The 26,878-nt window shown below is 43.5% G+C and overlaps 1 protein-coding gene across 1 annotated transcript; it reads right to left on the bottom strand.

Annotated features, from left to right (window-relative positions):
• Positions 1-802: 802 nt before the first annotated feature.
• Positions 803-26,109, bottom strand: LOC133141698 (XK-related protein 6-like). The gene is made up of 3 exons (XM_061262327.1): positions 25,541-26,109; positions 2,430-2,626; positions 803-1,773 (listed from the first exon to the last, which is right to left on the bottom strand). Exons 1-3 carry the CDS (start codon positions 26,107-26,109, stop codon positions 803-805), a joined length of 1,737 nt encoding a protein of 578 aa, XP_061118311.1.
• Between the last annotated feature and the right edge of the window lie 769 nt (positions 26,110-26,878).

Genomic DNA, 26,878 nt, shown 5'->3' with positions numbered 1-26,878 from the left:
GGGAGTACTTTTTTGTGAAAGACAGAGAAAGTAGAGTTTACTCTTTGTGCAAGAGCCGGAGCAGGGCATTTATCGTGTGAAAAAGGAAGTACTGGGTAGAAAAGAGTTTTTCCTCTCGGTGTGGGTGTAATCGCAGTTGAAGAAAAAATAATTGTTCAATTTTGTTTCACGATTTTCAGAGCGGATACGCTAACTGCTTAAAACAGCCCCCTGGACTGGGCCTGGAAGTGGCTAGCACTGAGCAGTCTGCAGGGGGGCGCTATCACCTAGCCTCCATCCTTCCCATCATGCTCTGTCGGCAATGTAAGTCAACACACGCCCTGCGACAAGAGATGCTCCTCCTTTGGGTACAGAGAGTAATGACCATCACGTCTGTGAAGCAGAAACACTTAAACACTTAAACGCTGTACATTTACACACTCTGACGGGTACCCAAACCTAAAACAGCTTATCTGCTTATCATACATCTGTAGGCTTTTATTCGTTTTAAAGCAACTGAAAATATGTCACTTATACTTTCAGCTGTTTTAAAAAAACTTTGTTGCTACATGTTATCTTTTTATATTGGTTTTCATGAACAAATAATTTGAACAAATGAAAACGGACTTGGAGACGATGACAGAAACATTTTACACTTTTTGTCAAGGAACAAACAAATTAAACAAAGGCGAATGAGAAACAGGTGTGGCAACACAGAGAGAAAGAGAAACAGAGACAGAGAGAAAGATAGAGACTGAGAGAGACAAATTGAGAGGGAGACAGAGAGAGAGAGAAAGTGGTAGAGAGGGGAAGGGATGAGGTCTCATAAGGAGGACTCATACTGAAGCAGCTCGTATAGCAGGGGTCCGTCTCGATAGCGGATCCCTACAGCGCTGGGTGTGATGTACTGCAGAATATTGATGGTTCTCCTCAGACGCCGGTCCACAAAGTGGGCATCCCAGGCTGGGTAATGCTTCCTGGGTATGTCTATCTTGATGAGGGGCCCCTCTGGGCGGTATGGTCGGCCCCTGGTGGTGGTTGGCGTGGTGGATCTCACCTGGAACACGGGCAGGCAGGTGTCTCCTGCCAGTTCCTCCTCCTCTGTGTGGTCCCCTGTGGAGCCCCTGCTTGGTGTGGCCTGGGAGCCGCGGGGCCCCGGGGTGGAGGCCATAGGCTCAGCCTCGGGTGGCAGAGGGAGCCCCCAGAGCAGCTCGGCGCAGCAGGAGCTGGCCAGCACGCGCACTCGGGGGCCCATGGGGTGAAGCACCCCGTAGTACAGGAACATGAAGACCACCCCGGAGGCGAAGCTGAGGTACACCCCGCACAGGGCCGACACGGCATACGAGTCGGTGGTGGCAGGGTCCCGGTAAGCATACCACAGGCAGGTCAGCACCGTGTTTTCCAGCAGCACCACAAAGTAGTAGGCCACCATGCGCCAGCGGGTCCGGCCTTCCTTCACGTTGAACCAGCAGAAGATGTAGACGATGCCCACCACCATGTTGAACAGGACCTCCTCCCACTTGGACATGCAGAAGTCAGTACCGCCATGCACCACCCAGAAGGCCATGGCGCACCAGTGCACCACAACGAAGATGCCGAAGTAGATGTGGAAGATCGAGGCAAAGAGGGCGAAGGATAGCACCCGCGAGGAGATGGTGAAGAGCCGCCAGAAGATGTGGATCACGGCACCGCGGTAGCTCATGCTCTTCTTGTCGTCCCTAGAGTCCCGAAGGAGTTTGTGGTAGGAAGCCAGGACCCAAGCCAGGGATAAGAGGGACCCAATCGAGGACATACCTGCACCAAAGGGAGACAGAGATAGATACAGTCGTCAAATTGTCAGCCACAGAACAAGGGTTATAGCAAACTTGGACCTGTAGAAACAATACTGTCAGAATTGGACCCTGGCACTACATTGCAACAATGCAGAAAAACTGCCAAAAAAAAAAACTTTGATCTTTGCTCAAAGTTCATATCAGATCACGCCTTTATTAAAATTCCGCAAGAAAACTACAGATTTCTGGATGATTTCCAGTTGACATCTGGCCTGTCTCCAGAGCCAGTCCTTACAGTGTCAAGGGGACATCCAGCAACATTTTCCTCACTCTCCATACTCAAACTCAATACTATCTCTTCAACGTCCACATCAAATACATATGCTGGTAAAGTAATGTTCTGTGTACACCATGTACTTAAGTCAAGAAAAATACATTTTTGACCTATGTCTGTGGCTTTGTAAGGCACCTTACAATATGAAAAGCTTATTAAAATTTAATAAGATTTTAAGAAAGGTATGATTTTCAGGTAATGTCAAAATGCAATCATTTAGCAGTGACACCATCTATTTATTGCCAAAAACCATAAATACACAATGGAGATCGGAGAACTTCACTAAAGTTAGAATTACTAAGAACTCAGCCGAGCTCATAGCCCCATAGCATGGCTCCCCTTACACTGCAACGTCTCAGCCCGGTTCTTCTGGATCATGATGCAGAGCTGTAGCACCAGCTGGGGGGCGCTCTCCAGGAATGTCTCCAGGAGCCGCAGCATGTTGACATCAGCGTATTCGTACATCATCGCCCAGTAGAACCGCCGCTGGTGCTCCTTTTGCCGCCGGCTCTGAATACCCAGGTACATGGTGCGGATGTATCTGCAGAAACAAGGTAGGGAATTAAAGGGGTACATGGGGAGCATGTACCCGCAGAGGCAGGAGAGGAAGTTAAACGGGTGCATGTTGAGGATGCACCTGCAGAGACAGGGGAGAATCAGACAGGTAGAAGTTGAGGATAGATGTTCCGCTAAAGGTGAGGCTGAAGACATTGCTGCACCCGGCAGCTCAGAATTTTTCACACCCTGCCATGGTCCATTTAAACATAAAAACATCAAGCCAACTACTATATGGTCTCATTTCATTTATGTAGTATATAGGAACACAGACTACTACAGTTAGCGACAAAAAAAAAACAGAACGTTAATCTTGAAGTGATACCACTAGATGGCACTAAAACCAGCTTTGCATCCTTCATGGCAGTAGAAGCAGAACACAGGATTTGCAAGTAGGACTGAAATCATACAGTTGCTGAGACAGCTTGCTTGGTCTGGTACCACGTGTTCTGTGAAGCTGACGTGGTTATGACGCTCCTTCTTCCAAAAAAAGGTGTGACCTTTCAAATGTGTGGTTCATGATGTGGTTGAATGATGTTTTTAAAGGATGTTCTTCAGAATCAGGAATGAAACGCAGCACCACTTCAAATTAAGAACAGCTTGAATCATCTTGTGGGTGAACAAGGAAATCAAGTATTAATCCTTACAATTCTGTTGAGAATGTCAACACTGCGGAGCTAGCACTGGTGCCTCACAGCAAGAAGGTCCTGGGTTTGAACCCCAGCTACAGCCTTTCTGTGTGAAGTTTGCATGTTCTCCCTGCATCCACATGGTTTAAATTGGAGAATCTAAATTGCCCCTAGGTATGTATGAGTGAATGGTGTGTGTGCCCTGAGATGGATTGGTAGCCTGTCAAGGGTGCATACCTCTTGTTCCAATGCTTGCTGGGATAGGCTCTAGCACCCCCTATGACTCTGACCAGGAATAATGGGTAAGGTAATGGATGGATGGATGTTTACACTTTTATCATGAAATGGGTTTAAAGGAGAAAGCAGGATTCTTCACATGAAAGATCTTAAAATGTCTCCCATATCTCCAGATTAAAGGTTACCAGGTAAGTGGGACAAAAAGTAGGGGAGAGACTCTCTGATCTCAGAGCCTTAGATGATGGGGGTTCAGACGATCACAATCAACAATCAGCAAAGTGGGCTTGGCCGGTGTCTGTTTAACCACCGCAATGTACCCAACAGCCTGTCTGCCTGGTTCCACCACCCCTCTCAGCACATAATCTCTGCAATTACGCAAGCAGAACACGCTTCCCTGGCGGCGGGTAAACTGCTCAATTAGCTAACCATGTGAGACAGTCAGAGTGGGAGTTCTGGGAGGGCTTTCTTTGGTGAAGAGACAGGAACCGACATGTCAGAAGAGTTAGGGGAAACCCGTCTCCCTGCGGAGAGCAAATCTGCTGATGTAGATAGAATGAGGGATCCAACCTTGCCAATCATTTACTTTGAAAACAATATCACTACGTATTTTATTACTAGATGCTTTCTGCATTATGTCACCCCATTTAAGGAACAAACCAATAATGGTGTACATCTCCTGGGATTGTATAGGAGTATAAACCGCACCTGTGAAACAGTGATAGGCCTGATCACCACGACGAGATGGCCTACAGGAGAGAGGCCAACACCCTGGGTCAGTGGTGCCAGGAAAACAACCACTCTCTCAATATTGACAAGACCACGGAGCTGATTGTGGACTACAGGAAGAAAGAGGAACGGCTTGACCCAATTGCCATCAATTGGATGGCAGTGGAGAGGGTCAGCAGTTTTAAGTTCCATGGTGTACACATTATTGAGGACCTCACCTCAAGAAGTTTGGCATGAGCTTGGCATCCTGATTGGCTGTATCACTGCCTGGTACGGGAATTGTACTGAGCCCAAAGGATTATTGGGGACCCCAGTATTAGTAGTACTGCAGCATTAAGGCCTGGACCAACAGAGCCGGAACCTAAGATTTTTACTCCATTAGTACGTTTATAAATGGATGTAACGATAAAACCTTTTGAATCTCTTGAAACTCTTCATTGAAATTTCGAAATTGCTCTTGGATTTACCTGCTCTGAACACATATTATGCAATAATTATCATGGTCTATTAACCAGGAGTGTGACCTATGAGCTAAACGCAGTGTGACTGGATTAGGGATGACTGTGTTGGAGGGCGGGGACTGTCACGTTATGTGATACAAGACAGTGCAATTAAAACGGCAGGTTTAAAAGGGTTTTAGAGTGGGGAACAGGACGTTACACAAACCAATGGCATCCCCTGCATTCAGCCACTTTTTAGACCCTCTTCTAATCCTTCCCTGCTCTCATATCCCATAACAACATTAATAATGTGTGCACAAATCACACCAAACCACTTGCATGTCCTCAAGGCTGCCTTAAGCAAGGACACCGGTCTTTTACTGAGGAGAACTCCCGTAAAGGAATTAAAATTTGATGGCGGATAAGTATCGAGTGGCGCACTTAAACACTTGACCGAGCATGACCAAGCTGATGCTGTAAACCTAGAACCCAAGCAAACTGCTCCAGGACCCGGCGGCCTGCCACAGCATTTCATTAAACCGTGCAGAGAAATACCAACCCCTATCCAGGGAAAGTGATAACACTCAATTATATATGATACACAAGGCGATGCATTTCAAGAGACCTAAAAACAGAAAAAGAAGAAGGGGAAATAATCTTGCGGTTTTCGCAAATGCAAACGATCAAGATTATTTTCCATGACTTCTTTTTTCGCCAACATGGAACCAAATCTTCTGACTCAATTCACTCAAATGTGGCTTGTCCCATTTCGATACTATTCAGTGTGATGTAGCACTCCATGGTCCAGGGAAAATACTGATTGTGCCAGTACCAACTGTGGGCAGGAGTCCTGCAGGATAGTACAGTTTCCCATAATGTTACTTGAGGAAGGACAGTTTCCTTTAGCAGGATATTCCCTGCCTCACTGAACAAAGCAGCTCTTCTAGCCAGGTGCCTGCAATATTCCTTGGCCATCTGAGCCAGTCATGCTACAGTCATCATACAAACAACTCAAGGCCTTTTTGTGGAATAACTAGTGGAAGTAGCCCCTAATCTTGTGGTCTACAAGATTAAAGATATTGCAGATGTGACAGAAGATTTACATTCCACTATCCACTAGTTTTTGAGTCTTCTATCACACAGGATTACAATAGTCAGTGCATCCTTGCTTTGAAGCCATAGCATGCCCTTTGTTCGAAAAATATAATTTTGAACCAAGACATTTGTGTTTGCGCGACTACAACTAGCCACAATAAACCACTGGTTTTGGATAGGGGTGAATGTTTCTTTGAAGATGCCATATGTCACAATTCAAAGAAAGAAACATGGAATTACACATTAATGAACAGCAGGCATCATCAAATCACAGTCCTCAAGGGCTGAGACCTACTGGTTTTCCACCCTCCCTTCACCTGGATGTCAGGGTGGAAGACAGTCTGGCACTAATTATTCAGTTAATTACCCAGGAGAAAAGAAAACCAGGTTTGGATTTGGATTTGAGGGCCTGATGTACAGTAACATGTGCTGTAATGCTGTTGTGCTTTTTCTAACCCAGATATTCAGCAGTTCTGACTGACTTGACGTTTAGGGCAGGGGAAAGAGGTAGCCCAAATATTTATGTCATATTCTAGCTACATTTCTTTGAATTAAATTTTCAGTGAGCCAATGGAAAAAGTTCCCCATATATGATATGTGTTACTATAGGATCAGCATTGATGTACACTCAGTGAGCACTTTATTAGGTATTTATTAGCATTATTTTTTATACTTATTATGTCTTCTGCTGCTGTAGCCTATCCACTTTGAGGTTTGATGTGTTGTGTGTTCAGAGATGCTCTTCTGCATACCACTTTTGTAATATGTAGTCATTTGGGTTACTGTCTCCTTCCTGTCAGCTTTGACCAGTCTGGCCCTTCTCCTCTGACCCCTCTCATTGGCAAGGCGTCCTGCCAGCAGAACTGCGGCTCATTGAATGTTTTTTTCCCGCACCACTTTCTGCAAACTCGTTATGTGTGAAAATCCCAGCAGTTTCTAAGATACTCAAACCGCCAACAATCATTCTAGAGTTAAAGTCACTTAGAGCACATTCTTTCCCCATTCTGATGGTTGATTTGAACATTAACTGAAGCTTCTGACCCATATCTGCAGGATTTAATGCATTGCACTGCTGCCACACGATCGTGTGGCAGATTAGATAATCGCACAAATAAGTAGGTGTATAGGTGTTCCTAATAAAGAACTCAGTAAGTGTATACAGTTGATTATCATGTTAAGACAGGGTAGAGTAATCAACAGGAAAACAAGCATTCAATGGCTGCTCTTGAAATGGAATTTCCCACCTTTTATTGCGTACATTACTTACCAAAGCATCGCCAGAGAATGGTATGGCTTTGAATCACTGGATGCAGTTGGAACCCCGCTAGATTTGTCAAAATGAATAACTGGCAAATTGTCTCTCAGCAAAGAACAACAAAGTTAGGCAAAGTCATGAAGCAAATATTGGAGCCAGATACGGGAGGCTAGTTGCATAACAAAGGCAAAGCTCAGCTAAGCCTCGCCCATCCAAACTAACAGTAGGCACTGCAATGATGCACCTGGAAAGCAGTGGCAATTGAGCTTCAAGTTAGGAAGGATCAGGGAAAGAATTTTCAGTCTCATAATGTCTCATAATGTCTAAAGTACTATGAGTTCTTAAGCATTAGCCTGAAATACAAAGCCATTCTTTGTACAAAAGTACAGAAGTAACTAGAAACTTCTGAAGAGTTCTTGAATGGCCGGTGAGTCAAAAGATATAATGTCATGTCACTGCTTTGCGTGACATCACTAGAAGGGAGTGGGCGTAAAAGTCTTGAACCCAAGCTGTGCACCTGTCAGTGCATCATCACAGCCCACATTTCATGACTGAGAGCAGGACTCAATAAAAACAAATGTTCAATAGTTTTAATGGCCAACAGGGTCACTTACACTGTAACCTAAAATCTAGCCAAGCAAAGGCTCTCACCGTGAGTGGAAAATGGGCCCTATAACCACTTACATTCAGGCCTGCTGCCTGCCTACCTGACTACACAGCTCAACAGAGAACAAATATTATTTTGCATTCTATATTGGGGAAAAAACTGTAACTAGTATTAAATCAATATAGAGAGGCATGCATACGTTTGGGCACTCCTGGTCAAATAGCATATTTCGCAGAATCTCAAGTGGAAAGAAGTTAACGGCTCGGTCAGCTGCTTACAGGAGTCCATGGTTGCTGAGCATGAGCACAACATCCAGAGAGATTGGCTTCATTTAAGGCCTAATGAGTGAATCAGGTTTTGAGACCTTTTTTTAAAAAAAGAAGAAGATATTAATGAATCAGCTGGAATGGTGCCAAAATATTTGCACATGCCCTACTATTTTTTATCTGTTAAAATCAGCTAATAAAAAAAGGTAACTGTGCATTACAATGTACAGGAATTTGTTATGTTTATTTTCCCTGGAGAGGTTGTGTTTTCACTGAGAAAATCCATGAAACATGCAATTTGACCAAAGGTGCTCAAACTTTTGCACACCGCTGTATGTCATATAAAAGTTCATAATAACTTACACCAGCATCACAGTAACTTACCGGATGAAATGAAGCGAAACGAGTCAGTTTTCAAACGTGATTCATGCTTTCATCTGCGTGAAGAGGGCCACTCAGAAAGAGGCTCGCTCTCGCGTAGGGAGGCATCGTGCTCACAGCAGGCTTGTAGGAGTAAGAAACCGAAAACATGACGCTTTCGCAACCCACTGCTAGCCCTATGTGTCACTATTAGAGGCACATGCCCATTAAGCCACACTGTCTCTGCGGGGACGCCTTCACACTCGGCACGCAAAGAGAGAGAGTGTGTCACGGCACCTCCTCCAAGCGCAGCGTGGCGCTTCAGAGCGTAGCATCGTAGGAGCTCCAGCCTGGGCGCAGACGAAAGCAACCTCAGACCTAGCCTTCCGGATTTTAGTATTTCTTATCATTTTATTATATTCGGTTTTTTTTTTTGTTCTTCCCAACTTTCTGCTCCAGAAAGAGAGAGAGAGAGAGAGAGAGACAGAGAGAGGTGTGGAGGAATTGAGGGAGGGAGGAGGTCTCATAAGTAGTACTAAAACAGCTTGTGTAGCAGGGGTCCGTCTCGATAGTGGATCCCTGCGGCGCTGGGCGTGATGTACTGCAGAATATTGATGGTTCTCCTCAGACGGAGGTCCACAAAGTGAGCATTACCAGTGAACCAGGTCGGGTAACGCTTCCTGGGTAGCCGCGATCCGAGGGTCTGTGATAAGCACCTAAACAAAATAAACATCATTTACAGTCCATGGCCATTTTCCATCAACATTTTATGTCAATGTACATGTGCATTTAAAAAAAGAGGATTATGTTTTCATTAAAATGTGATTGATTTTTACTCTGTTTTCTCTGTACCACTCATACATTCACTATCTTTTCCTGAGTCAAACATACCCCCTCTCTTTTGCTCTACTACTCGTTCTGACTCTCTTCCTCTCTGTTCCTGTCACACTTGCACATTCCCTTCCTACTGCCTCCATCCATCATAATAAGTGGTTGGTTTCAGAGCCAGTGCAGGGTAGACAGCTCCACCGTGCCCAGAACGCCAGAAAACAGCACATCTGCACACAGAACGCCAGCAAACAGCACATCTGCACACAGAACGCCAGCGAACAGCACATCTGCACACAGAACGCCAGCGAACAGCACATCTGCATTGGGCTCAAAGGACACACCTTTATAGAGCGCACCGCAAATGCACACACATACACTCACACACATACGAGCATACACGCACACACACACACTCACACACACACACATACATGCAGGCACACACTCACACACACACATACATGCACGCACACACCCACACATACAAACACACACATGTGCACGCATGAGCACACATGTGCCCACACACACACACACACACCCATGTGCATGCGTGAGAACACACACGCTCACACACCCACATGCATGCACACGCCCACACACAAACACACACGTGCACGCGTGAGCACAAGTGCTCACACACACATGCACACATCTACACACATAAACACACATACATGCACACATGCACACACTCACACACACACGCACTCACACAACCGTATACACATGCACAAAAAACACACACACACACACACACACACATTTACATTCCTTAATCACACACATACACATCACCCACACATACTACGCTCAGTTTAATTATAAACATGGCTGCCCATCACCAGTATAGCAGAGAGAAGCTGCAACGGCGATCTCATTACTCTGTCTCTCCATCTCATCCTCCAGAGGACTTCCTTTATGAAGATGGCCACTGACATGAGCCATGTGCTCCTTCAGAAAACACAAAGGCCGCGGACGCTAATCTGCTTAGGGGCTGGATCCTGCTTTCCTCACACAGCTCAGGAGATGATATCTGACAGCGGGCAGCTCAGTCTGAACCATGTACAGTAGGCACTGTGTTAAAACACACAATCTATTGACAGCTGTAGATATACTTTTATAAAATCTAAATGTTTTTTTCATTAATACGCTAACCCAACCGCCACCAACAGAAAAAGCACTACCAGCAACAACACCAACACAGAAAGCATTGCTTACAGTGCCGTCATTAGAAACACCAAAACCACTGCAGACCCCACCAGAAACTCCAGCAATAGGCCTAATTATAAAAACCAATCTACAGTCATAATCCGTCTTCTATTTTTTTCTGGTGCGTTCTTAGGTTGCTGATGGCTGTGCACTTGTATCTGTCTTAGAGAGAAAACTGAGAGCAAATCTACAGATGTTTTCATAGCAAACAGCAGCTGCTCACTCCCTTCACTCAAAATAGTTATTTTCTTCTCCCTGTGGGAGGAAACTGAAAAGAGCAATTGAGTTTATATGTAAAGCTCTACTGCATGAGATTTAGCTCCCAGTATAATTACAGAATGTGTGAAAAAAAGGTTAACACATCATGGGGCTCATCTTCACTTGTGAACATTTTATTATTTAAAATGCTTGGTTTAAGTCAAAGGTCGTGTTTTTGGATAGAGGGATAAACAATATAAAGTGAAGTGTAATTAAAATAGGCTGCCGCTCACTGTAATTAACTGCAAATTAAGCAAACTCGCAGCCTGCCTTCTCCGTTGTATTCACGGTCTCAAGCTAAATTACATTTAACATTCAAACGCACAACATGCAGTTACTGTTGTTGTACCTTTAAATTCTCTCCATTTCCCCCCGGAGAGAAAAGCCATTTTCCCCATTCAGCCCGCTGTGCTAAGACTCGGTGAGTGTTAACGTTACTTTCCATTTGAAATATTACAGTAAACGTTTGTGAAAGCAAAGGGAGATGCTGCGGGCAGCACAAAGGGGCGGCGTTCACGGCGGAGATGAAAACACCGCAGACGAGAGCAACGGAATTAGCTGCGATGGGAGTGCACCTTTGTTCTGCCTTGCCGCGGTTGAAAAGACTGGCAGGCAGCGGCCGTTAACGATGCCAATGAAAGAAGCGCGGGGGGGATCTGGAATTTCCCTCTAAGAACCTCGAAGGGAGGATTAGCGTACTGAACGTTTCCTCTCCGTGTGGCGCATCAGATGACAAAAACGCCCCTTTCATTCAAGAAACACACGGGTGCCTTTACGCGCTGGCTAAGAAGCACCTTTCGATCCCACAAATCTATTGATTTGTGTGTGTTTTCAGCAAACACTGCACTGGCTGTACAACGTGTGCATTTAAGAAGCAAGGTTTATCATTAATGGAGTCCAGCTGTGTGAGTGTGTGCTTAAGAAGAGAGAATTTATTACTGGAGTGTAACTGTGCCTGCAACAGTAAACCTGTTAGGCTAATTCAGTGCTCCCAAATGGCACAGCCAATACAGGAATTCACTGTCATGGTATCTGGGTAGTGCCACAAGCCAGGAGTCTGCACTGGAGTCATACAATTTGCTTCATCCCTCCAAGGGTATAAGACAGGACTTCTCAGATTAGCACAGAAACACTCTTCCAATGGGGTCCCCAGGGTTCCCTACAGGCAAATATGTCTGTCTGCCCTGCTACTGTAACTCAGCAACTTGATGCAATTTACTATGACATCTAGCAAATTCAAAACTGCCTAGCCTCCTGGGTTGTACAGCTCCATACAGAAAGTGACTAGTGATCACTGCCAATATGATCTGCACACTCTCTCAATATAATCTGTGTGCCTTTGCATCTGGGCTGCTGAGAGCTATACAAACACCAGGACTGATGATCGATCAGTCTCAGCTGTGTGTGCCTGTAGATGAGACCGCTGCTGTCAGTAGTTCCATAGGGGCCTCCAGGAGACATCCGGAAGCTTCTGATGGCAAAGAAAGTGATAGAGGCCCTCGGGTGTGTCCCAATGCTTTTATCTGGCTCTCCTCCACTAATTTCCTTCTCCGATCTGGAAGTATGGGAGGAGGAGACGAGTGGAGGAAGTTTTTCACATTTTTGGACACACCCCTTGTCTGCTCCAGCTCCTCCACCAACACTCCTGATGTCACAACCTAGTGATGTTCCAACATTATTCTTCAAACTATACTTATGAAGTAATGGAAATTTTACTGAAAATATTCACGTTATTGGGGTGGCAAGGCTGACAGTATGCGGAGAGTTCCCAGTCTTCCGGGAGTTTCTCTCTCTGCCCTGTGTCTCACTCACAGTCGGACCTTGGGTGTCTAGGTGTTTCATGAGGAAACCATCCAACTTCCCTGGCAGCCATTTTGGATCTGTGTATCAGTATCGTGTAGTGACAAGATTTCCATAAACTGTATAAAGTGGCGCATTTATGAAAGCAATCACGCAGAATTGCAGTTGGGGCTTGAAGTACAAGCCTAGCGCAGAAGCACAACCGTCTGTGGAGATGAGCTCATGGTGTAATTAGCAGAGGACGAACATCTCATTAGGATTCACTGTGAAAAAGAAGTCGTGCAAGTACAGAGAAAACCCGCCTGTGCTGGTGTTGCAGCCTGTAAATCCAGGTGTGGAGACGTGTATATAATAACGGCTGCTATGTGGACACCATCACACAAGGAGCTTCATCTCACTTTGCCCCACTATGAGAACATAACCACTGAGAGATTGACAGCGTACTCAATATACCAGTTGGATGTATACCAGTTTGGATTTAAGGACAAACAAGCAAAAAATCCCCCTTAATGCCATGTAAGCTAGAACACAGACTGGAGTGTTATAGAGAGGAAGTAAATGATATTTTGGGACAGACAGACATATGCAGGACTAATTCTGAGAGGAAGTTGCAGCAGAGAAGGCACTGAGAATGAGAGAGCGGGGGGGAGGGACAAGCACTTACGAACACCTGGCCCAGCGTCCGGTCGCTCACAGAGACCCTGTGGCCCCCCCACTGTCCCCCCCGGCACTGAGGGGAGGATTCCGCTGGCCTGACCCAGCCTGCCATGCTGGGACACTGAAGCAAACAAACACAAAATAATGGATTCATGAAATGGCAATGGAGGGAGCAAAAACACTAATGTACACACACAAACATGCACATGCACACACGCAGTCTCTCTCTCTCTCTCTCTCTCTCTCTCAAACACACACACAGTCTTGCACACACACACAAATACATGCACACTCACACATAGTCTCTGGGTCTCTCTCACATACATACACATGCTCTCATACACACTCAAACACTCACTCACACACACACACACACACATACACTCACAAACACATGCACACACACACATACTTACAGGAACAGGGAGGGAGTGAGGAACTCACAAAAAGGCAAACAAATCAGGCAAAAGGGGGCATTCAATAAAGCCACAATGCATTCTGTTCTGAACTTGGAGAAAACGTGTGAGCAGCAAGACTTGAATTAACACATGCGCACACACACGCACAAGCACAAGCATGCACACACAAAGGTAAATACACATACAGACACGCAGTCATGAAATTAAATTTGCACAAACTCATTTACATAAACATAAGCACACACCTACGCTCTTCCCCAGACAAACAGATGCTCAATCACTCATACAGAACCAGTTCATTTCTAATCTTTTAAAGATTTTCTTTCACAATATGTAGAAAATGGGGAACTTGGCTATACTCTATTTTCAAGGTTTGATTGAATGCCAATCATTTAATTCCCACCAAAAAACTAATGAAATATAAGCCACCTGTTTCCCTGTGAGTCATGCAATGCTTCTGACTCTATATGAATCAATCACATGAATCACTGTTACCAAACTGAGTGAAACACATGCTGGCCCCCATTTTGCCTGCATGCAAATGTAGATTCGGTTCATCAAAGGTGATACAATTCAGTGCTTCCATTGAAAAGTGTTTCATACAGCAGTAGAGTTTCAGTGTTCAATATCGCAGTGAGTGTCAGTGTTTCATAGGGCAGTGAGTGTGAGTGTTCCATAGGGCAGTGGGTTGTGTGTATGTACCGCTAACCAGTCTTTGTTCGAGAAAGAACTAGACTACGTCTCCTCAATTTAGCACTAGTTTTTTATATGGTCACTGTCAATCCACACGGGTAGTACAGCGATGATTGCAGAGAAAAAAGGAGGGTAGTTTTATTAATAATTAAAGAACGGGCATCGCAGAGGCAGCCAAAATCACCATGCGAGTGGATCTGAGGGATTAAACACTGCTGACAGGGAGAGATTTTCTGCACTGTAGGCTCCACACACCGACCTGCCAGCAATGGTTCTTCCTGCCGGGCTCTTAATCGGCCTGGCACCTATGCTGGCAAAGTTGGGCAGGGACCTCGGGCTCCCTCTCATGGTCAGCCTGACATCCACAAAACAAGCCTTTACTCTTGCACCAGGGATTTCCAATGCTACTACTCTATATTGGAGTGCTACCTCACAATTACATCACTGTCTTTATCACAACTCAATTTTACACCAGGAACTATGTTGCTGCTATCACAATTAACCCTGTACATAGTCCTATACGTTTGGCTTAGATAAGCTCAACGTGATCATTGGGTCCCTAATCAAAGTGCTGGCAGATAGAATATCTCAAAGTGATATGGAACAGGAGCCCATGTTAATTTATGTTGTGCCTACTGCAACAGTAGTCATGTCAACATTCATATTAATGTCAATATTCATGCTATAACACAAGTTTGAGTTCCTTATCGTTCTTAAAAATGTATCAATCCACAGCTATCTTCACAGACTCCAATTTCTGTAGTCTAGTTGCACCACCCCAATCGTCTGCTTTGATGAATTACCACCAATTAAGCATCGATAAGAATTAACAATGATGTTTAAAAACTACAATTATGAATCAAATTCAGAACTAGAGATTGGTATCACTGCAGGTGTTAGTTCTTGTCTAAAGTGATGGAAAACTACAGTAAAAATTGAAACAGTTAAATTATATTTATCTTCCAGAGATCCAATAGAGATACTGTTAATACTATTATAACAGTATTATAGTTTATAGTAGGGGAAGATTAAAACATGAAATAAAACTGATGAATGTTGTAGACAATTATTATTAGTCCATTTGCTGTAATGGCAGAGAATATTTTCTGATCAGTATTTAAAAGTGAAATGGGTCTATATGATAAACAGGCTGTGGCATCGTTACACTCTTTATGGATGACTGCAATTTGAGAGGAATTCAATGTTCCCTTTTCTAAAGCACAACAGAAGACTCTGGAGAACTGGTGCCAGCTGGTCCTTCAATTCCATATAAAATGCATTCATTGTATATCTGATATCTCCAGGGGAGTTTCCTTATTATATACGCTTTTTAATTTGCTGTACAATCTCTTCTTCAGTTATTCATTTTATTTATAATGGAAACATTTTGCCCAAGAGACTGTGTGTAATTTAAGATTTCTGAGATAAGCGTTTGATTTGACATCCTTATTCCTTGATACTGGGTAATACAGATGTTCACAGCACGTATTTTTTTTTAAATGCATTTTCTTTTTATTTTGGAATAAATAAATTTGTGTTCGGTTTTTTAAGTCTGCATTCCAGAATCTTCAATCATCATGGGCCTCGGTCATAGAATTATAAAAAGAAAATACCAGTGATTTTCAATTACCTGCAGTAGTAATTTATCTAAAGCAGCACACTTCTCTAAGTGCAGTCGTTATTTTGGCACTGTCTTTATTGCTTTCTCTACATTCTAAATTTCTTTTTTTTTTCTTTGCAGATACATATCACATTTATTTGATTTCACCATGTAGGAATGACAGACAAACTTATTTGATGGTGCTTCATCCTACAGCAAGACAATGATCCAAAACATACCACTAAAAAAAAAAGTCTTAACAAAATGTAAGACTTAACTTATTTGAAGCACAATATTCTTGCCACATTCATGTCGTCTTGCAATTGCCTCAAATTTCTTAGTGCCATGTTTCTAAAAAATACACTCAAGTGGGGCATCTTTGAAGTGCTTTCTTCAGCTGGTACTACTGCTGGCGATCGCCAAAATGTAGGGAAATTTGATTTTCAAACGCAACTCCGGTTTTATTGTCGGTCATTTCGATATTTGAGACTCGCAAGTTCGATGAATAAGAAAAAAAGGAAACGATCCTAGTTTAAGAAATAAAAGTAAGGCATAATACCCCAGGAACAAGTAAGTTATGAGAAAATATTCGGCCCATACGCGCGACGCGAAGAGAACATAAACTAGACTATGCAATGCATTTCGAATTAATGCATGTAGTCCGTTTATAGCCGATCCAGTGACAAAAATATGTTACATTTTGCATTGTCAGAAAGATATTTAAAGCATAATGTAACAGAGTCTTTTAACTCTTTTTTGAACTGTTATGCTGTGCCGCAATTGCAGAACGCTGAATAACCTATACTTAGACGGAACAAGTCGAGAGGCGAAAATATATTCCGTACACTGATATTCTCTGTACACTACATATACCGTGAAGTCCGTAATAATGTAATATGTCGTTCACAAGACTAGCTGCAAGAACGATACATGTCAGCTGATTCTGACAGCTGTGCTTTACAACTCAACGAAATATTGAGGTCTTTCTATGCTTCAGTTGAAAATTGGAAGGGCTCCGTTCAGTTGAATGGCACTGAAGTCTGGAATAGAGCGTTGTGAGCACGTGGGTTACAAAAGTATGATACAGCGTCCCTGAGTGAGTGAATATCTGAGTGAGTGAACTGAATTAGTGGCGTTTTGCGTCCAGCTGCATGCAGGCCATGGGAAAAAGTGTCTATCTACATGGTGAAACCAAACTGTATAAAAATAACCTGAAATGAAAGCTGTGAATGTGCACGTTTACCACATGTGAATTGTTTGATTACACGTTGTCAAGCACAGAGCCAAATCAAAAATGAATTATTTTTTTCCCAAACATTATGGAGCTCACTGTATTTCTTCAGCTGTATTCAGGGGTGTTGGAAGCTGTCAGCAGGGGGTGCTGCCAATGGAAATACTAAATTGTGACATCACTGTTTTTAATTGGTTTCATTGTATTTGTTGAACTAGCAGGGAGGGGCTTGAAACTAGATAGTATCCCATTACATTCTGCATTTCCTATGACCTATTTTTATTTACATAAGCATGCAAATTTATGCAGATTTATACCATAAAGTTTTGCACTAATGAATTTAATGCTCATTCACAATACAAAATAAACAAAAGTCCATGCTCATGCCTTATGCAGAATAAAAACATGCTGGGACCAGAGAGTTTCACAACACTGAATGAAACAAAAACGAGGCATCTTCTTTATGAATTCACAACAACAAAACCCACAATTTCTTAAAGCTTTCCACAGGCTCAGTGATTCGCAAACTGTCATCCACTGGCGTAACTGAATAGCTATTTTGACATAAAATAACAGTTAAGATGGCTTTTAATGCATGCTCACAATTAGTTGTATACTCGTGCTTATAAACCAAAGTCTAAAACAAATTGTAAGATGACCAGTTTACAATAATTTTGTTTGTATAGCCTACACACAACTATGAATTAATGGCCAGTTGCACAGCAATACACCAATCACATAAATTGTCTCTCAAGTGATTACCACACTCAAACATTCACAGGATGTCTGGGTTACTGTCGTTGTTGACATATGCCACTCGATGAATGTGTTTTTATAGCACATTATATAGCAGCCAAGTCAATTTCTACATCACAAAAAAAATGCCAATTAAACTGAGCCTGCACAACGGCAGTGTAATGAATAACCAAACGTCTTACCTATACCTAGGAGGCCCCAAATGGGGCCTTGCACTCTGGCATGTTGCGTATAACTGAAGGGTTTAATGTTCAATCTGTCCAGAATGTCACTGTGCACATGTAAGACGGCCAAGTGTGTTAAGTTCTGCAGCCGGATGAAAAAATATCTCTCTGATGGAGTGACGGGAGACAGCTAGTCCACTTCTTTGAACAGTCAGATAGATAGCAGAGCCCCGAATGGGGTTTTGAGTGTAGCTCACATGGAATCGTGGCGCATATTCAAAATCTCTTGTTGCCATTTGTTGTGCAATTGAGTTGCTCAGCTCAGATTTACACTTCTCTTCAAAATCTGGAACCCTCATGGAGGTGTTGTCAAGTCCAGTCAGCAAACTAGCTTGGGATCAAAAACTGTGAGCTGGTAACAGAAAAGTGGCATATTTTTGAGCTCAATCAGACTGTAGTACATTGCAACCCCATTGAAGGCTTTCACGCCTTATTATAACAACAGACATGTACATCATAATTTCATCCATCTAGAGACAGAACAGTATAATCGATCACAGATTGAACACTGATCAATCACTCAATCACTGTTGGAGAATCACTGGGATTAACTATTGTCCACTGCTGACAGTATTAGAACTGTGTTTACCCAATGCCCTATGTGAATATTTATGAGAATATAGCCACAACAATTACAGACACCACCAAACTGGGACAAATTACACTCTAATATAGCAATCAAACCAAATCAATGTCCTTCACTGTTGATTGGAAGGATTTTAGACAGGCATAGCTCAATAACAGCTCACGCCTGTTTGTGCGGATTAGCAGGAAAGGTACGCACCGTTCCTGCAGAACAAGCAACCTGCGAAAGCAGAATATGATCCAATACACAAACACCTAATCAGGGCTGATTGTAGATGCTGGCCTTTCAAAGCCATTGTAATAATTAGGCTGTTAATTATGCATGCGTTTGTGCCGTGAGACTGTGAGAAAACTAGGGAACTGGGGCAACACACGCTGGGTTTCAATTAACAAATACACACCCCTGTACCCAACCATTACTGAAAATGCACATTATTCTACGCACTTATAACTTCCTGTTACACTTATTATAACGGCTTAATAGGGTGTAATGACAATAACAGGACATTTATCTCAGCCTAATGTCTAGAGAGCATCGAAAATTATAAGCCTGGTCATTATCAGTCTGCTTCTACGACATGACATGGTAGGCCTGCAACAATTTTTTTTTCAATGCTCTATGTAATTTCTTAAGATGCTCCATGACAATGTTATGGTGACAACCTGATATATCTGCATTCCACTGTTAATGTCATTTTTACAATGTAAAAACCTCCATACAAACCAAATTGACCCTGCCGAGATGAAGCGTCTTAAGTCTTTCTCAGCACATTTTCAGTTTGATAGCTGGAACAAATGCTGTTACCCTTCTCTGCACCTTCTAAAGTGTTTCTTTATCGTCTGGAGCCCAGAACTGGACACAGTTCTCTAAATTGTGGTTCTATGAAGAAAATGTATACCGGTATAACCAGGCTCTCCTTGTAACAGTAAGGTCCACTTTCTTAAATATTGCCATTGTAGTCATTTCTCTCAGTTCTACTTCATAAAAACATTATAAATATTATGTTATATAATTACAAATTATATACACTCCATGTATCACCAAAATTAACAATCCTATATTGATCCCTGAAATAAGCATTCAATTTATCGCATTAATACACATTTATCTGTGCATCACAAAAATAAAATTTATTTAAAGCTAGGATAGGCAAATTGTTTTGGTAATATTTGGTAAAATTCTCTTCACATCCCGCTAGCAATAAACCTACTGCTCTGGGGGGGAAATCTGATATCCGTGACTGTTCCAGGACAGATTTTGAGGGACTTCTGTTTTTCAACGCTCCCGGTAGCTAGCCAATGAGGGCAGCTCTCAGCCATGCGGCGGCCATACCTGCCTATCAAAATTGTCCCCGAGAGGCTGACTGGAGAGGAGGGGGTGTGTTTTTCGCCGCTGTATACATTCAAAATCTTTCTTCTTCTGCCCAGATTCAGCTCCCGCCCAAAGATTGCCTACCCCAGCTTTAAGTATTAAACAAAATACATTTTTTATGTATCACTAATGCATATTCGAGTGGGGCAGGGGGTGATCACATGTCTTTTCCCTGGGAGTGGGAAAAAGGGCACCTCCTGCTGTGGGCTTCCCACGCACCAAAGCTTTGCGGAGAGGTTCATGAGACGGGAACAATTCACTGACTATTCTCCTCTTTCTTTTTGTTCCTTCCTTCCTTCTTTCTTCATCCAGCAGCTTGGGGGCGGGGTTCCATCTAGGGACTCAAGAGCTGCTCTTGAATACTGAGAAGGTGGAGGGCTGGATTGAAGTTCCTAAATTTTCACCAGGAATTTTTTTTTTAAAAGGTTGCATTCCAACACAGTTAAATGTTAACACAGCAGTATGCGGTCAATGTTTATAGCCAGCAGTCAACATTAAAGTCAGCAGTTAACGTTACAGCCAACAGTTAATGTTAAAGTCAGCAGGGAACATTACAGTTGACACACATTTCTCCCTGCTACGCTATCACGTTGCTTGCTTGGTTTGTTTCCCACCGCATCGCCCTCAGCAAACACCCATCTGAATCCACTGCCCATACAGATTCACCCACAGATTTGCTTGCATTGATGTCATACTGGTGTGGATAAATAATGAAAAGACATTAGCTATCATAAATAAATCACCCCTGGCAAAAATTTATTTTCGGAGTCTTGTTATTCCAGTGGAATGAATAGGATTATTGGCCTAGCTGTACTGCCTCCAGGACAGAGACCATTGGCTGTTCTGGGAACGCTTCCCAATCCATTCATTAAACTAGAATAGTGTACTCTTCTTCCTCCTATGTCTTTTATCTAATGGACATTAGTTTTAAGCCATTGGCCATCTGTATGTTACTAAAAATGTTCTACAAATAAACAATAAATAAATAAAAAGATTCTGTGAAATACGAACATGCTCTTTGGCTTGACAACCTGCTTAGAATAGTAATTGTTGCCTTTCCCATTGTGCCATCTGAAAGAAATACAGCACACTATAATCAGAGTTAATGCGTAAATTAAAGCTGCTATCTCCTTAAGGCACTCAAATACCCATTTCCCACTCCACGGTTAGAAAAGGACTGGCTCAGTAAGTATATTCCTTATGCACCATAGAGCTGGGACCAAGATAGCTCATTGTACACCTTCCCCACTGTAAAGCTGGAACAAGGCTAGCTGAATAAAACAAGGCTCCCTATAATACGTATAGCACAGTTCTTACAAAGCACTGTAATGAAAACAACAGAATAAAGAAAATCTACTAAATAAATCAAATGTTCTTTTTTAAATCAGGTTTTTAAACAAGTTAGATACAGTAGTAGACACAATAACAGTAGACCGTGTTGGAGGAAATCTGGCAAATTACGGTACTTCATATAAACAGAGCCCTAGCCACCTTGCCTTGACCCCGCTTTTTTATTTTTGCTCTGTATTTGTATGCGTCTGGGTTTGCGAGAGATTAGCCTTGGTGGCTAAACATTAAGCAAGTGGCTGATAACCTTACAGTAGGCAGCTGTCGTTATTAGCTAGCTAAATTCAGTTTCATACGTCAGCTGGTGGGCCATAATGGCTGGGTGCACAGTACTGCTTATATTTTCAGGAGATTCTACCGGGTTATTTCCTCCCCTGGGCAGGGAGTTTTGCTAGCCTCCCAGACTTTCTGAACACTTGAGATGTCTGATAAAAAATAAAAGCGACAATGAATTGATGTGTTTCTGAGTATGTGTGCTTATGTTACAGAATTGTGCTTCCTTCCAGGCAGGCTAGAGGCAGACTGAAATCCACTGGTGTCAGCAGTGGCTAGTATCACCACTAACAACATTTAGCTAAATACAAGCACAAGTAACAACAGTTAAAAAGCTAGCTAAATGGCAGATTTTTATGGATCATATTAGACTGCGGTTTATAGGTCACACGGCAATGGCCAGGATCATCTTGGGGTGTCAGCGGGTGGGGTTGAGAATGGGGCCGTAGACATGTTTTGTATGTCAACAAAGGGCCGTATCAAAGCCTAAAATGATGCATAGTCTGTTTTTATGAAAGTTTATTTTACAAGACAATAATAATACATTTTCTAAATTGCCACTGGAGCTTTAAATCCAGCCATTTAAATGGCCTGTGCCATGAAACCTCAGATTGGTCACAAAGATTTATAAGACAAGGGGACTATAGAAAGTATTTAAAAAATATGTTCATAATGTGGTTTAGGGTGTAATGAGGGAAAGTGGAGGCTCTTTTTGTTGTATTGCTCAGGAAGAGCCATAAGGATAAAAGTGGTAGCTAGCTGTAGAGGAGTCACCTGAAGCTTCGAAGTGCAAACTTTTACCATGTTTGTCGGCTATGTATAATCTATAATTTATCATTTGTTATTCAGCTGACGCTTGAGCAATGCCTAGCTGGGGTTAAAGGCCTTGCTCAAGGGGCGAACAGCTGTGCAGATCTTTTCTGGGCTTGAACCACAAACCTTCCGGGTACCTTAGGCACAAAACTACAAGCTGCCCCATGAAATGTGGATTTATGATGAGTCCAAATTCTGTGAGCAGTCCTACTCAAAAAACTACCGACTAGGGAGCCGGGTATAAAGGTGAATTGGAAAAGGAAAATTGTAATTCAATTCTAAAAGAAACTGGAACTGCTGTAATGGCAAAGGGAAGCAGACAGGCATATGACTGATGTCATAACCCAATACACAATTAGACTGAAGACATTTTGTTTTAATGTTGAGTGTGTTCGTTGTTTAAAACTGCTTAAAATCACTTGCTCATATATAGTTTCAGATATGAAAATGTCAGGCATGCAAAACAGTTGTCCCGGGACCCTTTGTATAGTAGGCATGTCCCAAACTGAAGAACACTTCCTTCTAAGGTGCCTCATTGCAGTTAAATTTGAAGGCAGCATCCAATGTATCTTTCACCGGATAGGATATCCCATAGGTCTTTGTGATTACCTCAACCACCTCACTTAAGTTCCAGAGACATGAAACAAAAAACCTCTCCTCCCAGGTATAAGAAGCAGTTGTTCAAGGACCCTTTTAAACTGGGTGGATAGGGTGCAACATAGACCGTGGTAGCACAACAGTGAGAACCCATACTGAGACAGTGTAAAATATCTATGATTACAACTGGATGCAACTTTACTGTATGTTTCAAACCCAGTGAAATCTGGCCTTGAGGAACTTTACTATGGAAAACTTTAGTGAGGCAACATTTCAGCACTGGACAGCTCCACTGCAACATCCCCTGTTTTGCTTCCCCAAGATTGCGTACTTTCAAAGGGAGTTTGGCATGTATTTGCATAGGTAGTTTATTTGTTGTTGTGTCACACAGTAAGGGGGATCCAGTCTCATAAGTCAGTCTGCTACCGCTGTGAGAACCATTCCTTTAGAAAGGAGCTGAGAGATTTCATCATTCCTTTAAAGAGTAGCATAGAGTAGAGTAGAGTAGAGGGAGGGAGGGAGAGGGGGAGAGAGAGAGAAAGATAGACAGACAGAGAGAGAGAGTGAGATCACACAGAGCAGATGGGGCTCCTCTCTATCCATTCACACCTCCTGACTGCTACTAACACTCAGAGAGGCACTGAGGCGCTGGCATCGCACACAGGGTGTAAACTGTAGAAATAGGGGGCACCGCAGGGTTTTCTGCTCCAGTTCATTAAGACTGTCTCCTGCTGTTTCGCGTCAACTCTATGCCAAGAGGGCAGCGGGTCACTTTAAACAGAACAGATATGAGCGAAGATAACTGTTCCTCGGGGATCACTGGGAGCATCGAACACCTGTAACAATGGCTCTAGCTCTGCCCACGTGATAGCCCTAACCTAACCTCGTGTCTGATCATAGAAGGACGGGACACTTCTTTGCCTAGCTATGGTGTACAAACGTTTCAAAAAAATTACAGAAGACAGCTCTCGACCATTTTTCCCGGATAGCGGACAGCATGATGCTCACTTGCAATCGGGGTTGGGCTAAGGGGGCGGTTGCTGTGAAATCCAACGTTCAATTGACTGATGATACAAACGTAAATCCCATATGGTAATTATGGGTTTTCCTCTGGCATGGCACATGGGGAAGACGAAAGACGAAGAACAAATTCTTTATTTAGAAAAAAGCGCCAGATGGTGACGTGTGTAAGACATCGCGTGAATGGTTCTTTTCTTGCACCAATTAAGCGAAGCGCAGCGGGTTCTCCTTAAATAAAGGCCAGGGAAGCACCCCCAACCCCCAGCTACCGCCGTGAGAGCGAACAGGAATGCTATCAATGTATACATACCTACAGAGCATTTTTTCAATATTGTACCCTACAAATGCCAGCAGATGCAGTTGTCTCAAAGAGCTATACGGAGATAGATCGCTACAACCACGATTTTAAGGAGCCTAAAACTGCTCGTAGACAGAACAGCATCTGTCGAGCCAAAGGCGGATTACAGTTCACAATCATACTGTACACAAACACACGCAAGGCTAAGCACGGCTAAATTACGACAGATCTTCAAATGCAACGGCAAACTTATTGACTCCCTACCGAGGCATCATTCTTATGCTATAGCCAAGTACCCACTAAAGCGCAGCCTCCCCCGCACCCTCTTATAAAGGTCGTTTGCCAAAATGACTCATTCAGGATATCGATTCCATACTCCAAAAAGCCATCACAGGGCGTTCTATCTAAAGACAAAGCCATCCACGGTATTGACATGCATGCATTTCTACCAGCAACGCTGTTATCCCCGAAGTTACGCACCCAGGCTACAAAGCAAGCGAGTGTTCTTTGGCTACTGCAATAGTGCCGTACTGTGTCTTCTGGATACTGCTTGTCTTGTCATAATATATAGATAACACTTTATATATGTATTGTATTCTAATAAACAGGGGTTTCGTCGAAATATCAACACCTACTTTCTTTTTTAAAGATTCCAGCCACAAGATGCTACGATGGTTCGCTAATCACAAGCAAATTTCACTGGAACAGCGTGTCCCCTAAACCATGTCCGGTCGTTGCGCTGTAATGTCGAAAGCGAGCCACCGCTATCCGGTGTGAGGGCACAAAGGAGACGAGTCCTTACATGCACTTGTCGTGTCCAGCGTGTAATAGCAACACACAAGCACTGAATGCTACCTGGCACATCATATTATAAGTAGCCTACTGATGTTGTTATGACTGAAACTTTAGGAAAACTTTATAACAAACAGTAGCTCCTAGGGCATTCATTTGCGGGCTGTCATTTCCCCCGTGATCCTTCTACTTTATGTGATAAACAAGCACTGCGTTAGCTTTGGCAGACAGTGGTGGTGCAAACACCCCAAAAAGCAGCCCCTTAAGTTACGTGAAGCGGCGGCAGGACTGGCCAGTGTAAGAGAAGCGTGTCTGGTGGGCCACCCCACACACTCAGGTGCATTTGTCGCGTGTACTCATGCATGCACAGCAGGTCATCTCAGGTGACGGAGAGACAGACACGCGGGGAAGGGGGTGTGGAGGGGGAAAATACCAGAGGGGAGGGAGGGGGGTCTGCATTTTGGCAACTGTTCGTTTTGTTTGTATTTTAATCCCATCAGTCCTTACCTCCATACTTGTCCCATCTGCAGAATGTGTATGACTACCTGCCAGATCCACACGGATATCTGACAGCACCTGTCCCGGCTGTAAATGCCGACGGTCAGCTCCGCAGTGGCTCTCCGGCTGAGTCCTTCTACAGCCCCCAGCCCTCCCCCGGTGTAATCCTGCACGAACCACCTGAAACTCAGGATCTGGACCAGCACCGACGGAACGAGCACGAAGAACAGAGTCAGTCCAAACCACAGGTAGTCTCTCTTGGAGTAATAGTCGATGGCCAACCACAAGTCTGTGCCAACGTCCCAGAAGAAGACCAGCAGCGCGAGGATGATCCACAGACAGTCCAGCCATAGGCGCTCCTCCGGCGGCGGCCGCCTGCGTTCGGTCCCCTTCCCCCGGAGAGTACGCAGGCAGGCGCTCCGGCAGCCCCAGTAGCAGGACGAAGTGTTGCAGCAGCGCCAGATGTGAATAGCGCTGCTGTCGCCCTGGTCATCGTCGTCGTACTCCACCGTTTCGTCCAGGTTGTGCAACTGGGCGAAACCGGCAGCGACCCTCACGCCATCAGATTTCGCTGCCATCTTGCTCTCTGAAGCGCCCCCGCCGCCTTCAGGGGACAGTGACGTCACTTCCTAAATACCTGTTCTCTGACTCTACCCCAAATATGGCCGCTGTGTAGAGTCCAGCTCATACCAGAGCACTGCTCAGACGTGTTCTCCGAAATCTGCTTCCCTACCTCGACGCAACCGTTCTTCATCTGACAACTGCTGCCACCAGCGACGATAAAACCTAAGATGACGTGCATTTTAATTGCATATTGGACCTATGTAGAAATTAAATCTACACTAAGTGTCTAAAAACTTGGTAGATCGACACCAGGGCAAAATGTTTCTTCTAAATCTTCTGCGTGGCGCCTGAGGTCTGTGTGCTGTGTCGTCTTGCGAAACACTATGCATTTAAAAATATACCATGAATGGACTCACTCACCTCCAATGACGTCATTTTTATGGTCTCCTACAACTCGTCGCTGTTTCCATCTAGTGATTACTGTTGAAATTACAGGTACGAAAAAATATGCATTCGTTTCATAAACCTCATTGGATTGACCAAATTATTCAGTTGTTGATAGGTAGGGAAAAAGGTGGACAGATGCAATATGTAAACGTATAATAATATATAAAAAGCATCGTGACATTTTCACATTTTTCAAAAGTAATCTTAAGAGTGTACAGAATGTGCGCAATAATCAGTAGAGGATTATTATTATTATGGTCACACTTTACAATAAGGTTCCATGAATTTGCATGAACTAATTGATTGGTTAACCACCTACTACTGAGACGTTAATCT

Source organism: Conger conger, chromosome 1 (genome assembly GCF_963514075.1).
Source record: "Conger conger chromosome 1, fConCon1.1, whole genome shotgun sequence".
Taxonomy (NCBI): Eukaryota; Metazoa; Chordata; class Actinopteri; order Anguilliformes; family Congridae; genus Conger; species Conger conger.
Note: the sequence above shows the minus strand (reverse complement) of the source record. Positions and strands in the feature narration are given on the sequence as shown.